The following is a 21,207-nucleotide window of genomic DNA, read 5'->3' on the forward strand; positions in this document are numbered from 1 at the left end:
AATAGACACACTTTCCTCGCAGGAAAAATTGGGTCCATGGTAGCCTGTTTGAAGTTAAAAAAGCTACCTGAAAAAAGTAGTAGTTTTGTTTACAGCAGCAGGGCCAACAGTTTTGCTTACAAACATATTTTAGACGTACGTTTGGTTCCAGGTTCCTCGAATTAATTGTGTTTTGATTTATGATGGTATAATTATTCAATACTAAGAATAAAATGTGGAGTAAATATGCTTTTTAAATCAACTGCACGCTCTGTTGATGTGAACAAAACGCACACCCCTGACAATAGTGCGTGCGCCTTTGACATTTTGTGCATAAAGAAGATGCAACCTTTTTCTCTCCAACAGGTGTCACCAGACGAGTGCAGATTGCGCTCCGTCAAGTAGGCTACTGTGAGTTGATTCATTCATCCAGGAAAAGAGAGGCTGTTGGAGTTGTATGCTCGGAGTCAACGCATCGATTTACATGTCACATCTACGAGACTGAGGTTTTGGCGTGTCGTTGGCCACTGTTTGGCTGTAGGCGGTGATTGGATTAACTTGATCAGTGTTATTATAGTAAGTGGATGGAAGAGCAAGAAGACTTTTCCAGCGAATGAGTGTTAGGACACTGTGATCCACGTCCTCAGCTGAGATCCAGTCCAGACAGGTAAGTCAGTGTGTGATGGAGAGTGAGAGAAGTGATTCTTTTTACACATGGAGGGGAGAAGTCAGACTAGCCATGCGTTTACAAGAAGTAGTTGCTAAAAACACGATTTATCGCATCTGTAATATAGCCTACGACAGGCTTCCTCTTTTTAATTAGATTTTTTTTTTTGGGACAGTTTTGACCAAATGCTACTTAATCAACAGTAAAATGTTCTCAAACACATCAGATGAGCCTTTACAGAGATACATCCTGGTAGGAAAGCTGTTACTTTAATTCACTGTCAGTCAGTCAGTCAGTCAGTCAGTCAGTCAGTCAGTCACTCACTCACTCACTCACTTACTCACTCACTCACTTTCCCTACTCCTCCCTCCTTCTTCAGACGGATCAACATCCTGATGATGTTTTGAAGTTCAATATTTGTTCAGGCCAACTCCCATTTATAACGCAATATTTGATCAAATAAGAGGTCTCCAGACAAAATCACTTCTGGTCCACGTCCTCAGATGGTTGTAATTCATTCTCAGGCACATTCCCAAAGTGACAGAGATTAGGAACACTCATGATTTTGGTGAGTGTACTTAAAGGTGCTATGAGAAACTTTCAGTTTGTGTTCATTCTTGCACCCCCTTTAGACAAAAGAGGTAGTGTTTTTACTACGCCAGCTGTTGTTCCTGGGTGAGCGTGCCTATGACAGAGGCATAAAGAAAAACTATATAAAAATATCATTCTCTGCAGTGATGGTCTCATTTGCTGGTATGTAATTAATGATCACCAGAGGAAAAACGAGATATTTTCTGAAATATTTAAAAGTTCCTCAGAGCACCTTTAACCTCTCGGTCTTACTGACCCCCCTGCTGTATGGGGGAGGGCGGGGAGAGCAGCCTCTGAACTAATTCATCCAGGTGGGTTCAGCACATCTGGAAGAAAGCTCTGAATATCTGGGTTAAAGCTCATTACTTAATCAGCGGCGATGGGTTGAAGGGGTCAAGACGGACTGAGTTCTTCTTCCCTGCTTCAGATTGCTGTTAGAATGTGTGTGTGTGTGTGTGTGTGTGTGTGTGTGTGTGTGTGTGTGTGTGTGTGTGTGTGTGTGTGTGTGTGTGTGTGTGTGTGTGTGTGTGTGTGTGTGTGTGTGTGTGTGTGTGTGTGTGTGTGTGTGTGTGTGTGTGTGTGTGTGTGTGTGTGTGTGTGTGTGTGTGTGTGTGTGTGTGTGTGTGTGTGTGTGTGTGTGTGTGTGTGTGTGTGGAGTTTTAGTTTCATGTACAGTATCTGGCACAGATCCCAGTGTTATAGGGAGAAACCCTTTGTTTTGTCATGTTTATGCACAGTCTTTCACATTGATACAGCTGTTAGGAACTCTCAGAGAAACAAGCTTCATGTTTCAATACAGCGCAAACTAAAGAAGGTTCCATGTGTGGACTAACGTGTTGTTTTGACCGTCTAAGGTGTCAATAGGGAAGACAAGGGATTACGCAAATGAAGGGTCGCAGGTCAGCTGATTTAGGGTTGGGGTTGGTAGGAATACTAAGTAGCAACCCTCACCAAGTTGGATTTATGCTGGGTTATGAACTAACCCGGCCTTCGAAATCGCATACAATTGGGACATATAGTTCATCATACCACTGCACTTTTGATCTTGACCCTTGTGTATATTTCTCTGTTACATTACTGTTTTGTCTCTCTTAGCAGCTCAGTTGATGTGATGTTACTTACACTGTGCAAAGGATTGTGGGTCAGGACAGTCAACTTCCGGATGTATAAGGACATTGGGTATTTTTTTGCATACTGCATTTGATAATGTGTATTGGTACATCCTAAATCCTTGACCGCATTATTCTAAAGCATAGACACCATGTTGGCACTTGATGTGTAATCTATTTTTTCGCAAGAGATGAAGAAAAGTCAGACCCTTTATTTACATACCAGTAACAATACGTAAACATAAAAAATCTCTATTACAAGTAAAAGTCTTGCATTGAAATGTAAAAGTACAGAAGTATCAGCAACAAAAGAATGACCTGGGAGTTTTCATGTTGCAGACTGGCCCAATGTTAGTGTTACATTATCGTATTCATTGATATAGTTATGTTATTGATGCTGTTTAATGTACTTTGTTGGTCCAGTTGCCTAAGGCAGAGTTCATTTTATCTGCTTTATACAATATACTGGGCTAATTAAATCGAATAATCGTAAAAATCATAATCTGAAAAGTTACTACAGCTGTCAAATAATGAATGAAATAGAGCAGAATAGTTTTTCCAACAGGAGGAGGCTGCTTATTAAGAGGCCAAATATTCCATATTCTCGCAGTGGTCTCAGGCCAATTTTAGCATAACGATTTTATAAACAAGTTTGAAGATCAATTCATAACTGGCTAAATGAAAGTTGTTAGTGTTCTTAAACTGTGCTGAGAGTGAGAGGGGAGAGCGTCCTAGGGGCGTGTAAATTGAGACACACAAACACACACCCATTGACACACACATAAACAGGGAGGGATTGTGCAGCCATGCCCCTCTGCTGAGCAGGCCTGCTCCATAAGGAGGTCAGTGTGTTGAACACACCACACCTCTTTTTCTTTCAAAATATATATTTTTTTATGCCTTCGTGGCTTGAAGTACGTCCCCTTTGGACAGGAGAAGGACACTTACTTAGTAGTAGAAACTATAGGAATGATTGATGACACAGCTCAGTGGACTTTCAACTTGTCAGTAAAAGTGAACACAAGATTTACATGTTATTTTTTACTCTCCAAATTAATAAAAAGTGGGTGTGCTTAAAATAAGATGATCATGACTTAACAGAGGGCAGGAGACATGCAAAACTATATCATGGTCGGATCCAGGTGCTCACACAAGTGTCCACAGGGCAGCGGTGAAAATACAGTGTACAATGCAAACAGTCCACCTGACCCTTAGCACTCTTCTGTTCCTTCCGTGTAAAGAGAAATGCAGCAGACTCTGTAGTGACACTGGTGCAGAGGTTTTTATGGTTTACCTATTTGAATCTTCTGCACAAGGACTTTTACATTTTTGGGCCATTTGTCGGAAGAGGTGAAGTGTGATTGGAGTGACTGTTCAGGGACACCATGCCTCAGTCAGGAAATGTGAAACGAAGGAGGAGTGAAGGCAGTCCGTCTTCCAGCCTTCAGGACAATGGAGCTGCCAAACTGGTAACTGACAGATAGCTCTTTATTTTCAATCTAGCCATTCATGCATGGTGGGTTAGACGTAACAACTTTAGACAATCAGTGGTGTGCTTTCTTGTCAGTGATTTGTTGAGGGCCAGAAGATGAGATACAAACTGCAGAAGTGACTACAAACTTGCTCAACCCTTTGTGACACGTGTTTATGACATTGTATGAGGAAGTATTCCGATTCTTTGAATACAACAGCATTCATTTTTAATTACAAAGTTTGTATAAAGGGAAACTGAAAGCTGTGGTACAACTGACAAAATGCTGATCAATCGTGGTTTCGGATTCCCCAATGATTCACCGGGGAAATACTAAGCTGCTCGTTCCTGTATCAACAGTATGTTTGTATTGTTGCAGGACAGACTTCTACACTAAATATCAAAACGTTGACATCTGTTTTGAGCTTCGACTTGTACTGTGAAATACACATTCTCCCCTTGTCCCCATTACGTTTATTGCCAGTCTGATCTTTGTTTCATGTGCTCAGGGGGTGGAAGATAAGTCACAGGAACTCCTGACACTGCCTCAGGCTGGACTAATTAGCTCTCTCTTTAACAACCTTTTACCTACAAAAATCTGGAAAAAACTCCCAGAGAACTTGAGGTCTGCTGCAACTCTCAGTTCTTTTAAATCGAGTCTGAAGACTTTTTTTTGTTTCCATTTTAACCTGCAATTTTTATTTTATTTGCTTCTTTTATTTGCTTTTAAATGTTTTATAATATGTTTTATGTATTCTAATCTTGCCCCTGTAAAGCACTTTGAGTGGCCTTGTGTCTGAATTGTGCTATATAAATACACTTGCCTTGCCTTGCCTTACAGTCTGACATTCCTCTTCTCGTCTGTCAAGTTTACTCTCTCTCTCTCTCTATTCTTAACTTCCTCACCCTTCCCTGTTCTTTTTCTTTATGTTGTGGCATCATTATACAGAATCCGGTTTCCATTGTATTTGATAAGTAGGAGCTTTGCTGAACAGAGGTGTGTCTCCTCTCTATCTCTGACTCAAACACTTCTCTATATTAATTTAATTTAATTTAAAATCTTTATTTAAAAGGGACAATGTACAGTTAGAACATAAATGTTGCCATTTGATGCACTATACCAGATTATAGCTTTAAGCTAATTTGCATCTGTAGTCCCTTGGCAGGTCACAAAAATACAACACAGTAACAAGACAGATTATTAGTATACAGGGATAAAACACCACATCAACATGGCTACACACGTCTGCGTGCAACTCCCCCCACCTTCCTCATCCCACCCACGCCCACACACACAAAAACAAGTCTAAGGACCAAATTAGTGGTTGCAGAGCTGAGCAGCTTTTAACAGATTTTTTAGGTTAGATTTGAAGACTCTGAGAGAGCTACTGCCCCTTACGGCGTCAGGTAAGGTATTCCACTGGTTTGTGGCTCTTACAGAAAAAGCAGATTGCCCCGCTACAGTGCGGCGAAATGGTATGGTACAATCTCGTATGGAGGATATTCTAGTGGATCTGATGGAATTTGACGAGCGAGCGTGGACAAAAACACATAATGACTGTGGGGCCAAACCATTTAAAATTTTATAGACCATACACAAATTGACGAATAACCTAAAATTCTCAAAGCTCAATAACTCATGTTTCTCAAGTATCCTACAATGATGATAACGAATTGGCTTTTTGTCCAGTGTTTTTAAGGTTTGTTTGTATAAAGACTCCAGAGGTCTCAAAGTAGATTCACCAGCCTGCCCCCAGCAGGTGATACAATATGACATGCGGGACAAAATCATGGCGTGCATAAATATCTTGGCTGCATCCAGAGAGAGACAATTTCTGATGTGTTTAAAATTAACTAAATTGTATTTTATGGTTTTAACCATTTTTTTGACATGTTTCTTAAATTTTAAATTTGGATCCAGAAACAGGCCAAGATATTTAAATTCAGTAACTATATCAATTCGTTCACCTTTAATGAGAATCTCAACATCAGGGATTTGTACCATGGTTTTAGAAAAAAACATACATTTTGTTTTGTTTACATTTAAACTCAAACATGATTGATCAAGCCAAAGAGTGATTCTCTCCAGTGCAGTTGTTAACTTAGCAGCTGCTAAGTCAGCTGTTTTAGCATGTACATGAACAACAGTGTCATCTGCATACATCTGCAGATCGACGTCAGCACACTGTTCAGCAAGATCATTAATATAAAGACTAAATAATAAAGGACCTAATACCGAGCCTTGTGGGACTCCCATAGTACATGTCCTGTAACTGGACTGTGCATCACAGACTTTAACACATTGCCTCCTGTTTGATAAATATGACGACATCCAAGCCAGAGCTCTAGGCGAAAAATTAAATTTAGAAAGTTTTGATATTAAGACACTGTGGTTAGCTGTATCAAATGCTTTACGCAGGTCTAAAAATACAGCACCGACTACTCCGCCTTTATCGAGCCGTGATTTAATTTGCTCTATTAAATGTAAGGAGGCAGTCTCGGTTGAATGGTTCGCTCTAAAACCAAATTGCATACAATGTAGACCAAAATTGCTGGTGTTAAGAAATGAGGTCAATTGTTCAATGACAACCTTTTCAGCAATTTTTGAAAATACTGGCAGTATGCTTATAGGTCGATAGTTACTAGCTTCAAGGCGGTCTCCAGATTTAAAAACAGGTGTGACAATGGCACATTTCCAGTCATCAGGAAAAAGACTACGTTTAAAAGAGAGATTAATTAGGTGAGTGACAGGACAGGATAAAATATCCTTATGTGACTTAACAAACTTGGTGTCAAAGTGAAAAGCATCTCTAGATTTTGAGCTTTTCAGAGAGCTGATGATTTTTTGTACTTGTGACACATTTGTTTCTACCAGTTCAAAGACCGGGGCTGTTTTATCTAGTGGAGCAACATCCAGTTTTCTTGTTGGAAATTTTTTCCCAAGTTCACATACAGATTCAAGAAAAAAATTATTAAGAGCAGAAGCAACAACACGATTATCTTCAATTAACTCTCCCTGTACTTTTAATATAAGATCTCCAATAGATTTATGGTTTCTCCTTGTGAGATCATCAATATTTTCCCATATCAATTTAATGTTGCCTCTTGCCTCATTTAAAATATTGACATAAAATCGGGATTTAGCTGATCTTAGTTCTTGGATAACTTTGTTCCTCAAACCTTTATAAACCAGCATATCAATTTCTCTTCTAGTTTTAATTGCCTTCCTCAGTGCAGCATCTCTAGTTTTCATCAGCTTCCATAAATTCTTATTGAACCAAGGTAAATTATTTTTGTTTTTAAATTGTGTCTTGACACTCACACTAAATCTCTCTTTCACAGAATTAATTTTGTGAGTTAAAGTGTTACACCCATAGTTCAGATCATCAGAGGATAATACATCATCCCAATTCAAACTGTTAATTTCACTTGCAAATTCTTCTTGTTTAGCTTTCGGTATGCACTTGCAGATTTTTGTCTTATTTGCTGTGTTCCTAAATCTATTTTTAGACAGTTTTCTAGCACACAGAGTTAAATTATGGTCAGATAGGCCGGTAATTAAATTATAACTTTTCGTTATTCTTTCTGCTCTGTTAGTAAATATCAAGTCAATTTGTGTACTTGAGCATTTTGTAATCCTAGTTGGGCCTTTTACTAGTTGTTCTAAGTGGAATTTTTCGGTAATCATTTTTAGTTTTTTCCTTTTGGATTTATCCTCCCAATTCACATTAAAATCACCCATAAGCAGTAGTTCTTTGTTGTGATTGCACTCATTCAAGACTTCAGCAAGTTGATCATAAAAAGTGTCATCTGCAGAAGGAGGCCTATAGACACCTATAATGTTAAAAGACATTTGTTTAGACAAAATGATTTTTATCCCAACATATTCCAAAGTGCTACCCGCTTTATAAACCTCGCGCTCACATTTAATGCCTTCTCTTACATAAAAAAGCACCCCCCCTCCCCTTCCATCTGGTCTGTCTCGTCTAAAACATTGATATCCAGGCACTGTAAATACACTTGAGGGAGTAGACTGTTTCAACCACGTCTCAGTCAGACAAAGAAAGTCCATATTTGAGTCAGACAGAAGATGAATTAGCTGATTGCTTTTTGGAGTAATGCTCCTGATGTTGAATTGTCCGCCGAATAACCCCCTTGGTTTCAGCTTCGGGTCCCACAAAACTTTCGCATGATTGACAGTTTGAAAAGTTTATATTGACTTGATCATTCACAGTCACTTTCTTGTTTTTCTCCCATCAAGAAGACACGTCCATCCCCATCTTCTGAGCAGGACACCAAGCCCTCCACCATGGTCTTGTCGGTGGCACACTCCCTGAGGCTCAAGTACATGTCTCTGGGGGTGCTGGTGTTGCAGACCACCTCGCTGGTTCTCACCATGCGCTACTCACGCTCCCCCAACCAAGAAGGTGTCCGCTACCTGGCCTCGTCCGCCGTGGTGTCGGCAGAGCTGCTCAAGATCATCGCCTGCACCCTCCTCGTATTCAAAGAGAGCCGTAAGTAGCAATACTCTTTCTTTCTTTTCTCTATTCTACATACTACAGCTGATCATAAAAAGTATGTAGTTCGCATGCAGTAGGCAGGCATACAATTGGGACATACTTTTACGTAATTATTCCACCATAGCATCGCGCCTTGAACTTGCCTCTCGCTTATATATCTCTGTCGATGTGACATAATGTAACATCCGGTGCGCAGTCTATTAAGGGTCAGAATCGCCCAAATAAGCATGCTGATTTTCCACACTTAAAGTTACGACAGGATGTAGTAGGGCATCCGTGTATTTTGAAGCATGCTGCATCTGACTACATGTATTGGGACATCCTATAGGCCTGCCCACACAAATGGCTGGGCCCCTGAAAACCTCCAGTCAATGGGCCCCCCTTACCCATTACTCCTATCAACAATGAGTGTGAGTGCGCTCATCCCTCAATAAACACATACATGTATTTGTAGAGAGACTAACTATCTTATCAACCAGGGACTTGCAGGGACAGTTGGGGGAGCAAGGGCTAATTATTATTTTAAAATAGTAGCACATTTCTGACTTAGCCCAGCATACCTACCAATTTATTTTGATTCCCTTACACTCACACAATTGTTTAACAGATCAACAGATCTCTACAAAATATTCAGTTCACACAGAGACATTGTTCTTCTTTAGTATTCACTAAAGCCAGAGCCGGCCCGAGGCATAAGCGAACTAAGCGGCCGCTTAGGGCCCCCGACTGCCTGGGGGGCCCCCTAAAAAAAATTTTTTTTTTTTTTTTTTTTTTTTTTTTTTTAGTTTGTGTTTGATATTAACATCATACTATGCAAATGTGAGTTATCATACAAAAAAAGGAATAAAATGTGTTGGTCTAGATAATTAATAGCCTAAAAATGTAATCAGTTCATCTGGGAGGAAATCCGAAATTATCTGATCATGTCACGTTCACATCCATGCACAGTGTGTATTGAGTTTATTTAAAAACAATTGGAAATGGGGCTGCCCTCAGTTGCCCATGCACTGTGTATAGTCTATAGCCTATGTCAGCCTTGTCTGTGGAAAAAAAGATACAGTAGCTGGACAACAGAGTTCTTCTGCTTCGTTCCTCACACTGCATTTAAATGCATTCACTATATTACAGAGAAATATGTCCCGTAAAAGAAAAAGAGCTCCAAGCCCAACCCATAATATTTTATTTTATATTAATATTTTTATGGAAAATCCATGTGTCCTTCTTCAATAGCTTCTAATTCATCTGACCCAGTGTCTCCAAATTATTTGTTCACATAAAACTTCTCAGATTTAGCCTCTTAATTTTCCTCTCAAAGTGCACCAGATTCATGCATTTCACTTTAAAAAGGTTAAAAAAAATCTCCCGGGGGGGCATACCCCCGGACCCCCCTAGGAGGGTCTGAATCTCGGCTGTCTAATATTTTCGCACAGCCGCACAGTGGAGGCACTAGCGGAAAACACTGGGTGTGTGAATGATATTTAACAAAGATCTATAGTTTCAGCAGCGCTAACATTATATAATGTATCATATTTCGCTTAGGGCCCCCTGAAGGCTTGGGCCGGCTCTGACTAAAGCAAACAGTTTTTTCACAATTTGCACGTTTTCTATGCTACTAGTTTCTGGTAAGATACATTTACACTAATTGACTGCACCAAATATTGCACTTTTTTGTATTTCTGCACATGACATTAAATCATTTGAAATCTGTTGGTGGTATTGTTGAAATAACACTTAAAAAACAACATCAACAACAAATTCTTCACACACAAATGAAAAAAGACGGTTCTCTACATAAATAACCAAACCAACCTACCCTCAAAACTATAAAAGTGGCCTATGTTTGGTTGCAACATTTAGGCTTAGTTAATTCTCCTCTCATCACTGCAAAAGCACTGAAATCATTACAAAAAAAGTTCTTAATCTTTGAACTCAAATCTGTTCCTTCAATTATTTCCAACATCTTTGTGCCTTGTGTCTTTCTTTGCATTAAGAACTTTTTTAGGTCTATTTTAATTTTTTAGAAACAATACAGAAAGCAGGATCTTGGTGGTTACGGCAATAATTAAAACAGGATGATGCTGCTCGTCAGCTTCATTGCGGTATGACCCGGCTGGTTGGTCAATTAGCCAGGTTTCTGAAAAATTGGTCAGACTTGGCTGGTCGTGTCAACCTGAATACTTATGTCAAAGAAGGTAAAATTCTTTTTCACAAAAATGTACGTTATGTGGAGAGAGAATTTAAACCTGTTTGTAGACTCAGGAAAATTACAGAGGGTTTATAGGATGGATTATGTTTGAAACAGTTACACTCCGCTGTGCTCAATCTGAAACATTTTGAACATTTCTGCTTTTCTACTGCTTTTTAAATGACCGTAAGCGGAGCCGCGGCTCTGTGTAAACACCCAACTTTGAATAGATATTGACATAAATACCTAAAAATAAAGTTTAGCTTAGTTAGGTTCTTGGCTTCCAAAGACCATGGGCCCCCAAGTGGCTGGGCCCTAGAAAGCCTACCCACGTTCTACCCCTTATGGGCGGCCCTGAGTATCATGTATTGGAACGCAGCCCAAGAGATGAGGCCTTTCTCTCTGTTTCTGCTCTCTTCCATAAGTCTATTTGCAGGTGTAGCCTTGGCACTCCTGGATGCAAGATCCCCAGTATTATTGTGTAATAATGACTGCAAGATCTTCTCCATATCTTCACTCCCTTGGTGAACCTGTGGTTTACTAAATGACTGATGACAACACACTCTCTGTCTATACTAGATTGCAGCGTGCAGGAAATGACCAGGTTGCTGAAGGAGGAGATTGTAAACAAGCCAATGCAGACCATGAAGTTGGCCATTCCTGCTGGGATCTACACTCTGCAGAACAATCTGCTCTATGTAGCCTTATCCAACCTGGACGCAGCCACCTATCAGGTAACACACGAATGTGCTAGTTCAACTTTGGTGTGTGTGTGTGTGTGTGTGTGTGTGTGTGTGTGTGTGTGTGTGTGTGTGTGTGTGTGTGTGTGTGTGTGTGTGTGTGTGTGTGTGTGTGTGTGTGTGTGTGTGTGTGTGTGTGTGTGTGTGTGTGTGTGTGTGTGTGTGTGTGTGTGTGTGTGTGTGTGTGTGCGTGTGCGCGTGTGTGCACGCGTGCGCGCGGGTGCGTGCGTGCGTGTAAAGTACCACCACTAGTTGGGACTCATTCATGTCAGGTTAGGGGTATCACATAATGACATTACTGCAGGTTCACTAAAACAGCTACACAGTAGACTTCACATTTGTCAGAAATATCCATTCACAGCCAATTCTAGCCATTCTATTGGATTTTACCACGGATAATATTAAATCAAAATTAATTTCACTTTGATTTGGAAAAAAAACGGGACAGTGTCAGGAATAAATGCTATTCTTGAGCATATTGCTTTAAACTGCTGTGTCTCTTCATTATAATTATCGGCCATCTGTCTATTCCGTGCCGAAGAATCGTCAAATGACATATCAAACGCCCCCCTTTTATTGGAACACGCACAGAGCCCTAAGAGAAAACCCTCGGTTGACAAAGCAAGTTGAAAACCACTCAATCTCTAAATTGGGGTTTCTACGCTTGGTCACACCAGCTCATGCAAATAAATAACGTTGAGCTGGCTTTGTAGTACAGCTCTCTGACCACCTCACTCTGTGTCTAAGTATCTCTGGTTTGTGTTGTTGCTCCTAACAGGTGACGTACCAGTTGAAGATCCTCACCACAGCGCTGTTTTCTGTCTCCATGCTGGGGAGGAGGCTGGGCTTGTACCAGTGGCTGTCGCTGCTCTGCCTCATGGCTGGAGTCACTCTGGTGCAGGTAGGAGAAGAAGACATACTTTCTTAATCCCAAATTCAATTTTCACTACTGTTATTACTTATTATACACTCATAGGCCGGAAATGGTGTCTTTCTGTGGGATAAATAGATCTTCAATGACTCATAAGATGTTTTAGTCATAGACAATTCATATTACTCTTACCGAGTCCTGTGCACGTCCCTTTGCATTTGCTCATCAGTGTTCTAACCTCCACAGTGGCCCACAGAGTCTGAAGGGGACCCGGATCAGAAGATCCTGTCTGCAGGCTCCCAGTTTGTGGGACTGATGGCTGTGTTGATGGCCTGTTTGTCCAGTGGCTTCGCTGGTGTTTACTTTGAGAAAATCCTCAAGGAGACTAAACAGAGTGTGTGGCTCCGTAACATACAGCTGGGTGAGTATCTATATTTGGTTGGATTAGACGATGTGTGTCCTCGTCTCCTCCTACTTGATACTATAGAATGAGGCTTTAGTCAGACTGTGTTTGACACGTGACACATGCTTTTTAACAAAACTAACTCTACCTTCTGAAACTCAGACATTGCAGTTTTTATGTGACACGACATGAACGAACAAAAGGTGTCATCATTAAAAGTATATATATTAATAGGGCTGTAATGATACAAAAACCCACGATTCGATTTGTATCATGATTTTTGACTCACGATTCGATACATACAACTGGACTATCACTTTAAATGTAATAGAAAAAAGCACTCTCTGGAAAAAAAAAAACATGATTGATCAGACTACTAATTCATAACAGATAACAATCACTCAGTGCGGTTACATGGCACAACTAGATTGGATTATCACATATATCGAACAAGACACTCGAACGGACCGTGTCACTTGTCTGAGTATACATGGCCTTTCAGAAATCGGATAAATGTCCGATGCATGGCTGTCTCCACTATGCTAGGTGGCGCTGTAGCCCTTTCTACCATGCTTTCAACAAGTGGTTTTAGAGCCACGTCCGGTTCTCTTCCGTCAATAACCCATGGTGTAGCCTATCACGCGCAGGCACACAAGCACAGAACGAGAAGTCCGATATGCGATATCCGATCCCTGTATACATGCAGAGAGAAAGCCGACAATGAACGAATTATCTAGGTGTTCTTATCCGACTTCTCTTGTCCGTTATTGTGCCGATTTGTGTTCGAAGTAGATCGGATAAAGGTGTTTACATGCAGTTTAAAAGTCCTGTTGAGGTCTTATTTGTTTAGTTATCCGATTATGAGTCTGCATGTAAACGCACTGAGTGACACACCTAATGTTGGCCCACTTCACAATGACACTACACCCATTGACACTGTCAATGATGTCGTAATCATTGACAGTGTTTTTATATAAATAACCTTTGACCTAGTATTCATGTTGAACTCATTTTTCAATATTTTATAGAATGTCTAAAGGTGTTATTGATGTTTCTCTTTAACTTGACCTTAATTGCTTCATATGCTTAACATATTGGTATTATACAAGAAAGTAAAAGCATGAAACTCACAAAAGGAAAAAAAATATGTTCAATAAATACTTATATACTCAAGTGGCTAACATCTCGATTTAAATTAATTCAACAAGATCAAATTCTACACTGTGCACGGATTGTCAACACACAGCTGTGTCAGTGAGGACTTTGTTGTGTCATGTGTTTTACAATGGCTCATTTGCTGACAAAAACAAAACAAACAGAAAAGGCAAAATCCTCCATCCAAATTGTATCATGGTTACATTTCCTCTAATTAACAGGTTTTCTGGCCAAGAAAGGCCTTCCTCCCTTACTGAGACCTTGAGAGACGAATAGCCATGTAACAAAAGCTACTATGCTTTTAAAGGCTGATTCAAGGTGCAGCTATCAATTTCTTTATAGACATATCACCGGCGTGCCAAGGAAACCTGTTTTTTCTGGGACACTGTGAAACAAGAGGGTGATTTTAAAGAAGAGATCTTCTAAATAAAAAAACAACAACAATTTACCTGAACAAAACAGTATTTGTTCTCTCTTCTCTTACCAAAGCTGTCTCTATCCTTGTAAGTAGGCTATTGTAAAATGGAATGCTTGTTCACAAGATGCTTGCATATTACAACATAAGTTTACTCAAACAACACTCAGCCATTAGAGGCCATTCTGAATGAAGTTGTCCTTTATTATGACTGGGGCAGAGCAGGGGGCAGAGGCTATACAGAGGCAGGCTACAGACTGACTCTCCCTTTACTCTTTCTGTTTAAACTTCTAGATTCAATGAGCGTTATAACCACCAACATTTACAAACAAAGCAAGTGTTGTATATAATGAGAAAATATTTCACAGTAAATGTTTGTACATTTCTCGGTAAGAGTGTATGCGTGGTACTACAAAGTGATTGATTGGTGCCGGAGGACAGAGGCGGAGTCCTGCATAATGTGTGTGAATCTTTTGAATTGTACACTTTGTTTATGGAGAGCATATACCTCAAGCCTTAGCCTACAGTGACCTCTAGTGGCAGAACTCTCACTAAAGGAATATACTGTCAGAAAGTATTTCAAAAGTCTATGAAATTTGTATACAGTAAAGTATTGTAGTCCTGTTTTAAAGAACTGTGTCTTCAACTGTGCACAAAATGATAAAGGTTCTCAAACTAAAATAAATATTTATTGCAGTTGTATCCACATTACATGTTCATCCATTAAGAAATCAAAATGGTCAGTGTACAGTAGAAAGGTACTATCACAAACTGATGCTATGCATTGTAAAAAAAATAAAAATAAACTTCTGGAATTGCTAATTCCTTATTCCTAAATTACTTACCTTGTAGTATTCGCTCGAAAAAAAAAAGAAACTCACCTCTTAATGTGTCCTTGTGTCCTGCAGGTTTGTTTGGCCTAGTTTTTGGCTTGATGGGGATGACAGTGTATGACGGCCAGAGGGTGAGACAGTCAGGAATGTTTCAAGGCTACAATGCCGTCACCTGCACAGTGGTTGTATTACAGGTATGCTCTTTATGTTTCTCCCTATTATTCACTTTGTCATTGTTGCCCATTTGTTTACATCTGCCAATCTGTCATTAAAATGCATTGTTGTGTTTGGCATAGCTGCTAATGTTTTTATTCTTGTACAGCTTTGTTTTCATGTTGTGTGTGTGTTGCATGATTCCAATCCAAACCCAGTGTTGTGTGTCTGCAGGCTCTGGGTGGCTTGGTCATAGCAGTGGTCATTAAATACGCAGACAACATCCTCAAAGGATTCGCCACCTCTCTGTCCATCATCTTGTCTGCACTCATTTCATATTTCCTGTTGGAGGACTTCAACCCTACAGGGTAAACACATTTATGCTCATACAATCTCCCACTTTTGATTTGTTATTAAAAATTCTCTTGCTTTTTAGCCATGCTAGCAGATTGCCTCCATCATGTATAGCAATTCCGGTTGTCTGTCCGTCCAGTCGCATACCAATCTGACCCAGACTAAATGATCTCTACAGCTGTTGCATTGAGTACAGATGTTGCGGTTCCAAACGTAATTGATTGTAAAAACTTACATTGTACTGAACAATCTCCTGAAAACAAACAGCAATCAGCCTCAGCTGCACTTTGTGTTTAGTGTTAATAAGCCAATGTACATATTGAAATTTAAACAATGTTAGCATTTTAAGTGTGAACTTGAACAATTTAGCATGGTCACGATAGCGTTTAGTTCAAAGCACTACATTGTCCAAGTACAGCCCCACAGAGCAGCTAGCATGGTTTTAGTTTGACATGAACTGGGAATTGTCTGTTAATTTAATTTATTTTGGAATACCTTTTTTTCTCTCTTTTAATTTCCTTTTTTCTGTCTCTCAGTGTATTTTTTCTAGGCGCAGTGCTGGTTATTGCCGCCACATTTCTTTACAGCTACGAGCGCAAAGCTGCAGTGGGCAGCACCGTCAAAGTATAAACAGGGAACTCTGTGAACTGTGAATTCCCTGACGTCAATGACGACCGGCACCCAACAGAGAGCGAGCAGGACCGTATGGCCTGTGACAGCGAGTATGGCAGGTGGAAATTAACAATGTGAGGAAGAAAAATGGAAGTGAAAAGAACTGTTACTGCCACACAACAACCAACAGCTGGAGACTGTTGAGACTGAATTTGCCCCATCACTCCTCTGGAGAAATGCTTTGCACATAAGATGGAGCTCAATAAAGTAAAATACATTTACTTTGTAGATGTATTTTTTGTTTACGTTTATTTTTCAATATAAATATATAATATATATATATATATATGACTACCAGGAGTGCAGTAAAACTAAACCATACTGTATGACTATTTATCCCATGGAAACACACTGTAAAGTAACAAACAGGAATCTGGAGATTATGATGAAAGCAAGTCCTCCCAGACTTTTGCCAATTTTGTATTTATGTATTATTATTGAAAATGGGAAATGGGTGTTTTTACAAAACAAAAAGGGTATTAATGCTACTGATGGGGCCTGGCTCTAATAAGAGAGGACAACCTTTTACAGGGCTTCTATCTAGTGGTGGCACGAGCCGCAAACTTGCTGCAAAAAGGAGCGGTTACCTCTGCTCAAAGATGCTGAATGTCATTTATTATATGAGATGAGATGGGACATGACGGCTTTGACCGTGCTGCTCACAGTCTGAGTGATCATATCAAATGCAGTCATTCTTTTAATGCAAAATAAAGGTGTTTATGTAAAAACAAATGAATAAATAAAGGTGTCTTTCATGCTGAAACAACCAGCCCTGCCTTGATCTTTTTCCTTACTTCAAAGTGAAATGAGTGAAAGTGTAAGAGTGTGTGTGTGTGTTCTCTCTCTCTCCCCCCGCTCTCTCTCCCATCACACACACACACACACACACAGGCAGACACACACCCTGATGCATACACAGAAAGCTACAGTAAGCACACCCATGAATATTTTGAACTGTTTTTTTTTCACAGTTCCAGTTGCAGTGCACTCAGAGACACCAAACCAGTCTCTATAGCAACAGATGGCTGAATGTGCTGTGGTGCCGCGACAAAAGTAGACACACTGAATTAACATAACCTATTTTCACCTGGTTGAGTGTTTTACATGGTAGTAAAAGACAGTTTTATTCAACAACGTCCCTGACAAATAAAAACAGAATTGAAGCAGATGAACAAAAATAACACATATCTTCTCTTCTTTTCTTTTCTTTCTTTTTACCAGTTTTTCTCCGTCTGTTTTGTTGTTAAGACAGTCACACAGATAATCTTTGCATAGTTGTGGATTTCAGGGAGAATGAGTGTATTTGGATGGAGACAGTGTTTGTTTGTGTATTTGTGTGTGTGTGTGTGTGTGTGTGTGTGTGTGTGTGTGTGTGTGTGTGTGTGTGTGTGTGTGTGTGTGTGTGTGTGTGTGTGTATACTTGTACAACTATTTCTGTGAGAACCAATTTGAGTTTAAGACCTTTAGAGTGAGGACATTTTTGGGTGTCAAGGTTCAGGCATGAATTAGGTTAAGGGTAGGGTTAGGCATTTTGTTTTGATTGGTTAGTGTTAGGGTAAGGGGCTAGGAAATGCATCATGTCAATAAATATCCTCACAAGTATAGCTGTACAAAGAAGTTTGAGGGAGAAAGGGAGTAGGCAGGCAGATGGAAAGGTGAGGCGTGAACCTGTAGAGAAGCACAGATGGAGGATGAGTCATGTGACACTGGACAGACCATGGCCGTGACGCAGGAGAGCCTTCATCTGTGACTATCTGCAGAAATACCCATACACCAAATGTTTGCTCAAATGGCACAAAGTAATCAAATCTGTTTCAAAATGCAGTCTGATTTAAACTCCAAAACCAATGAAATCATTAAACAAGTACAATTACATTCCCTGAATGTAGCGTGATTTATGTAACCTGGAAGCGCAACATGGGCCTGATTAGTGCCACTTAGAATCTACCTTAAGTCTGAGTACAATTTGGCCCCGTTCCAGCAATATCGACTGCTATCACCCTCTTGTTCTACATGTGTTGTGTATGGCACTATTCCAGGTCATTTACACCGCACTTATTGAATATATTCATATTGAATGTGGTAACAGGTTTCAGCTAATCGCTCTGAATAGCCATCTGAATACGCACACACACCCATCAGCTGCACTGTCTATGGAGGAAAGGGACTTGAAAATGTGTTGGGTGCATAATGTATACAAAGTAATAGCAAAACTCCAGAGAAAACTCCTGCAGATTTTTTCTTTCTTCCAGACTTTTATGAGAAGAAGATGGGTGCTCCTTTTACAATCTGATCAATGCATTGAGTTCATCTTTAAACTAAGAAGATTCATATAATACTTTGTCTCTGTTAAATGTTCTGAATACATCCTTTAGCTCTGGTACTGAGTGTGCTGAAAAAAAGGCCTTTGTTGGCACTGACGAGGTTTAACCAGCCCGCAGGAGTTTTTTTTTCAATCAAAATGTCTTCAGGTATCAAGTTATACAAAACAAATGCTAATCTTATACTTTCCCAAAGGACTGTTTTTGCCTTTCTCTCTCTGTCTCTCTTACTCTCTCATGCAATAAGGATCTACATAAGGATGCAGGATGCAGTTCTCGTTGTGATCTAATACCTCTGTGGTACATGTCTTAAAAAACAGTGTTCCTTCTTCGCTAGAAAGCAGGCAGTAAGCGGTCCAAAACCTCTCGGAGGGGGCCAAACAAGCCTTGATGCGACAACGGACCACGACTCAAGTTTTTTTCCAGACTTCCACTTTGACCCCAAACAGAGCCAGATCTAAGATCCACTGACGGTGTTATAATGGGTCCCCTTGACTCTGTCAGGGACAATGAGCCGCTGGCATCTTGAGCGCGTGGAAACCATCAGTTCAGATCTATCTCTGATGGGCTTCACGACTCTATCAACACCATTCCCACCCTTTTGCTGCGGGAGGAAACAATTTTTTTTTTGCTTCTGTCAATCGTGCAATAATTTTACCCCTTTTATTTTGGCGGTATGACCACTAGCGGCGCCCCTCTCCGTGGCCTCCACATTAGCACTTGTGCGTCGTTAGCGTTGGGCCTGCCCAGCGCGTTGGGAGGGATAGGCTCCTGGTAGTTGAGGATGTGTGGTTGCTCCTGGTAGGGACGGCCCACCAGCGAGGCCCGAGAACCCAGGGGCATGTCTGGCTCCACTGCAATGTCCACCCGCATCCGCCACCGCACCGTCTGCAACACAATACGCTCCTGGAGGATGGAGGAGAGCAGCAGAATGTTATCATGGTCGATACTGGATGTATGTAGACACTGGATGCAGGGGGCAGGCTCTTTTCAGAACATAAAGAGTGTTTCGTTTAAAGCTCAAGTTGATTGTGTCAATAAGTGTGTAGTAAATGTGCATCCTTATGGGCTGGTGAATTACGTAGGCTGTGTTAAATATCATTTCATCTCATCAGACAAAGAGGAAAGTTATGATACAGTGTTTTATTGCCAATTAACCAACTATGAAGAACACAAGCCTGAAAACCTCCTCTATAAAAGCCTATCACTTTTTCACAAAGACAACACATTATAGCAGGAGTCAGCGATTCTGGAGAATGTCAAAACCACTTTTTGTCAAAATCAGTGAATATCTTCTCACGTTCCGCTACCTGTATGTACTGTGTGTGCGCTTGCAGTGTTAATACACAGCCATAGGCTCTGTAAATGGGCATGTTGCTAGCTACGGTGGATCAATTTTGTTCACACACTATTTGTTTACATATCCGTTTACAGAGCCTCAGCACTGTATCCTCATCAGATTCTTTTTCAGTGCACACCCATTACGGACAAGTAGCGGATCTTGAGGAGATACACACTCATTTTGACAAAAAGGGATTTTGACAACAAGCGTTCCCCAGAATATGCATTTCAATGCACATTTGAAGCTGCAGAGATTTCTTTCAGGAGAAGGCAATGCTGAGGTAATTTGTAACTTTACACCAGGTAGCGAAAGTGCTGGGGCAGGTGATTACATCACAGTCAATCTGTGTGTGCAATGCAGGAGCAGTTTCTAAAGATGTGGAGCCATGGTTCTTCATTTATACTGGGCAAAACGTGTCTGTGACTTGGTGGTGCAAAACACAGTAGAACAAAACTTGTACATAAAGGTATGAGTTTGATGTCAGCCTGCTCCACATGTTTTGTCCTACCTTTGTGACAGAGTTCATAGCCACCAGCCAGGTGATGAAGCTCTGGTCCCTGGTGATGTGGGTCAGCATGGGCGTGTTGCTGTTGCTGATGGGCACGGCCCAGGTGACACTGGGGTAGAAGTTGTCGTTCATGCTGACCGTCAGACGGGAGGGTTTGGAGGTGGGCCCGGTCAGGGTGACTGTCTCCGTGGTGTTGCCGTACCAGGGGTAGCTGACGCCGTCCGAGTCGCTGATGGCCTTGACCCGACCCTCTCGCAGCTCTGGAAGCTCCCAGCTGGACCTGCAGCAGGGGACAGAGGAGGACAGACTAGACTGAGAGGATGACAGGCTTTTTAAGAACGACAGTGTGGTGCAGTGTGGTGGACTAGATGTTTGTAAGTGTGATGTAAAAAAGGTGTGCACATCAAAACATTGTTCCCAGCTCTGCTGACACATTGAGCTTCCTCTGGAGGCAAAGAAAGTTCATGTATGATCAGTGTCCGCTATACACTTACATGCCAATGTCACCATAGGTGTTGTAGAACTCCATCTGGGTACAAGCCTGGATCCAGCCCACCACCCAGGTTTCATTGCGGGGCACCGGTGGCATCACAACGCCTGCCGAGGCCCTGAAGTAGGGTGTCTTGTAGCGAAGCACGATAGGCGAGTTCTCCTCGATGATGGTGGGACACTGGTCAATAGAGGCTGACACCTCATAGACCACAATGTTCTCCCGTCTGATGCGGGGCTTGCATGCGATGCTCTGAATACAGCCCATAGTGCAGGCGGCGAGCAAAATGAGCAGAACCAGAGAAGAAGGGCGCAAATGATACCTGGCCAGTATGCACATCAGTCCCCCCTGCGGGTTCCACCCTTGCCTGAAGAGCAGAGCTGTACTCTTTTTATTTGCCCATCACCACTGATTGGTTGGGAAGGAAG

General features: G+C 41.0%; 2 protein-coding genes across 4 annotated transcripts; one reads left to right on the forward strand and one right to left on the reverse strand.

The window, feature by feature from the left end:
- Positions 1-431: 431 nt before the first annotated feature.
- Positions 432-16,857, forward strand: slc35a3b (solute carrier family 35 member A3b). Of its 3 annotated transcripts, none has more exons than XR_013845041.1 (8): positions 432-646; positions 8,079-8,331; positions 11,102-11,256; positions 12,041-12,163; positions 12,380-12,554; positions 15,015-15,133; positions 15,311-15,460; positions 15,983-16,857. XR_013845041.1 is itself a non-coding variant. In XM_080034551.1 (8 exons), the coding sequence occupies exons 2-8, from the start codon at positions 8,127-8,129 to the stop codon at positions 16,074-16,076; spliced, it is 1,005 nt and encodes a 334-aa protein (XP_079890677.1). In that variant the 5' UTR covers positions 432-646; positions 8,079-8,126; the 3' UTR covers positions 16,077-16,857. The 3 variants fall into 3 exon arrangements, 2 of the variants coding, with proteins under 2 accessions (XP_079890677.1, XP_079890678.1); XM_080034551.1 differs by having other exon boundaries at positions 15,327-15,460; XM_080034552.1 differs by having other exon boundaries at positions 8,082-8,331; positions 15,327-15,460.
- A 2,245-nt stretch (positions 16,858-19,102) lies between these two features.
- On the reverse strand, positions 19,103-21,118 carry fam78ba (family with sequence similarity 78 member Ba; the record flags this gene model as incomplete). Its single annotated transcript, XM_080034554.1, has 3 exons — positions 19,103-19,345; positions 20,290-20,569; positions 20,784-21,118. The coding sequence occupies 3 exons, from the start codon at positions 21,116-21,118 to the stop codon at positions 19,103-19,105; spliced, it is 858 nt and encodes a 285-aa protein (XP_079890680.1).
- Between the last annotated feature and the right edge of the window lie 89 nt (positions 21,119-21,207).

This window comes from Ammodytes marinus (genome assembly GCF_949987685.1).
Source record: "Ammodytes marinus genome assembly, chromosome: 9".
In the NCBI taxonomy this organism is placed as follows: Eukaryota; Metazoa; Chordata; class Actinopteri; order Uranoscopiformes; family Ammodytidae; genus Ammodytes; species Ammodytes marinus.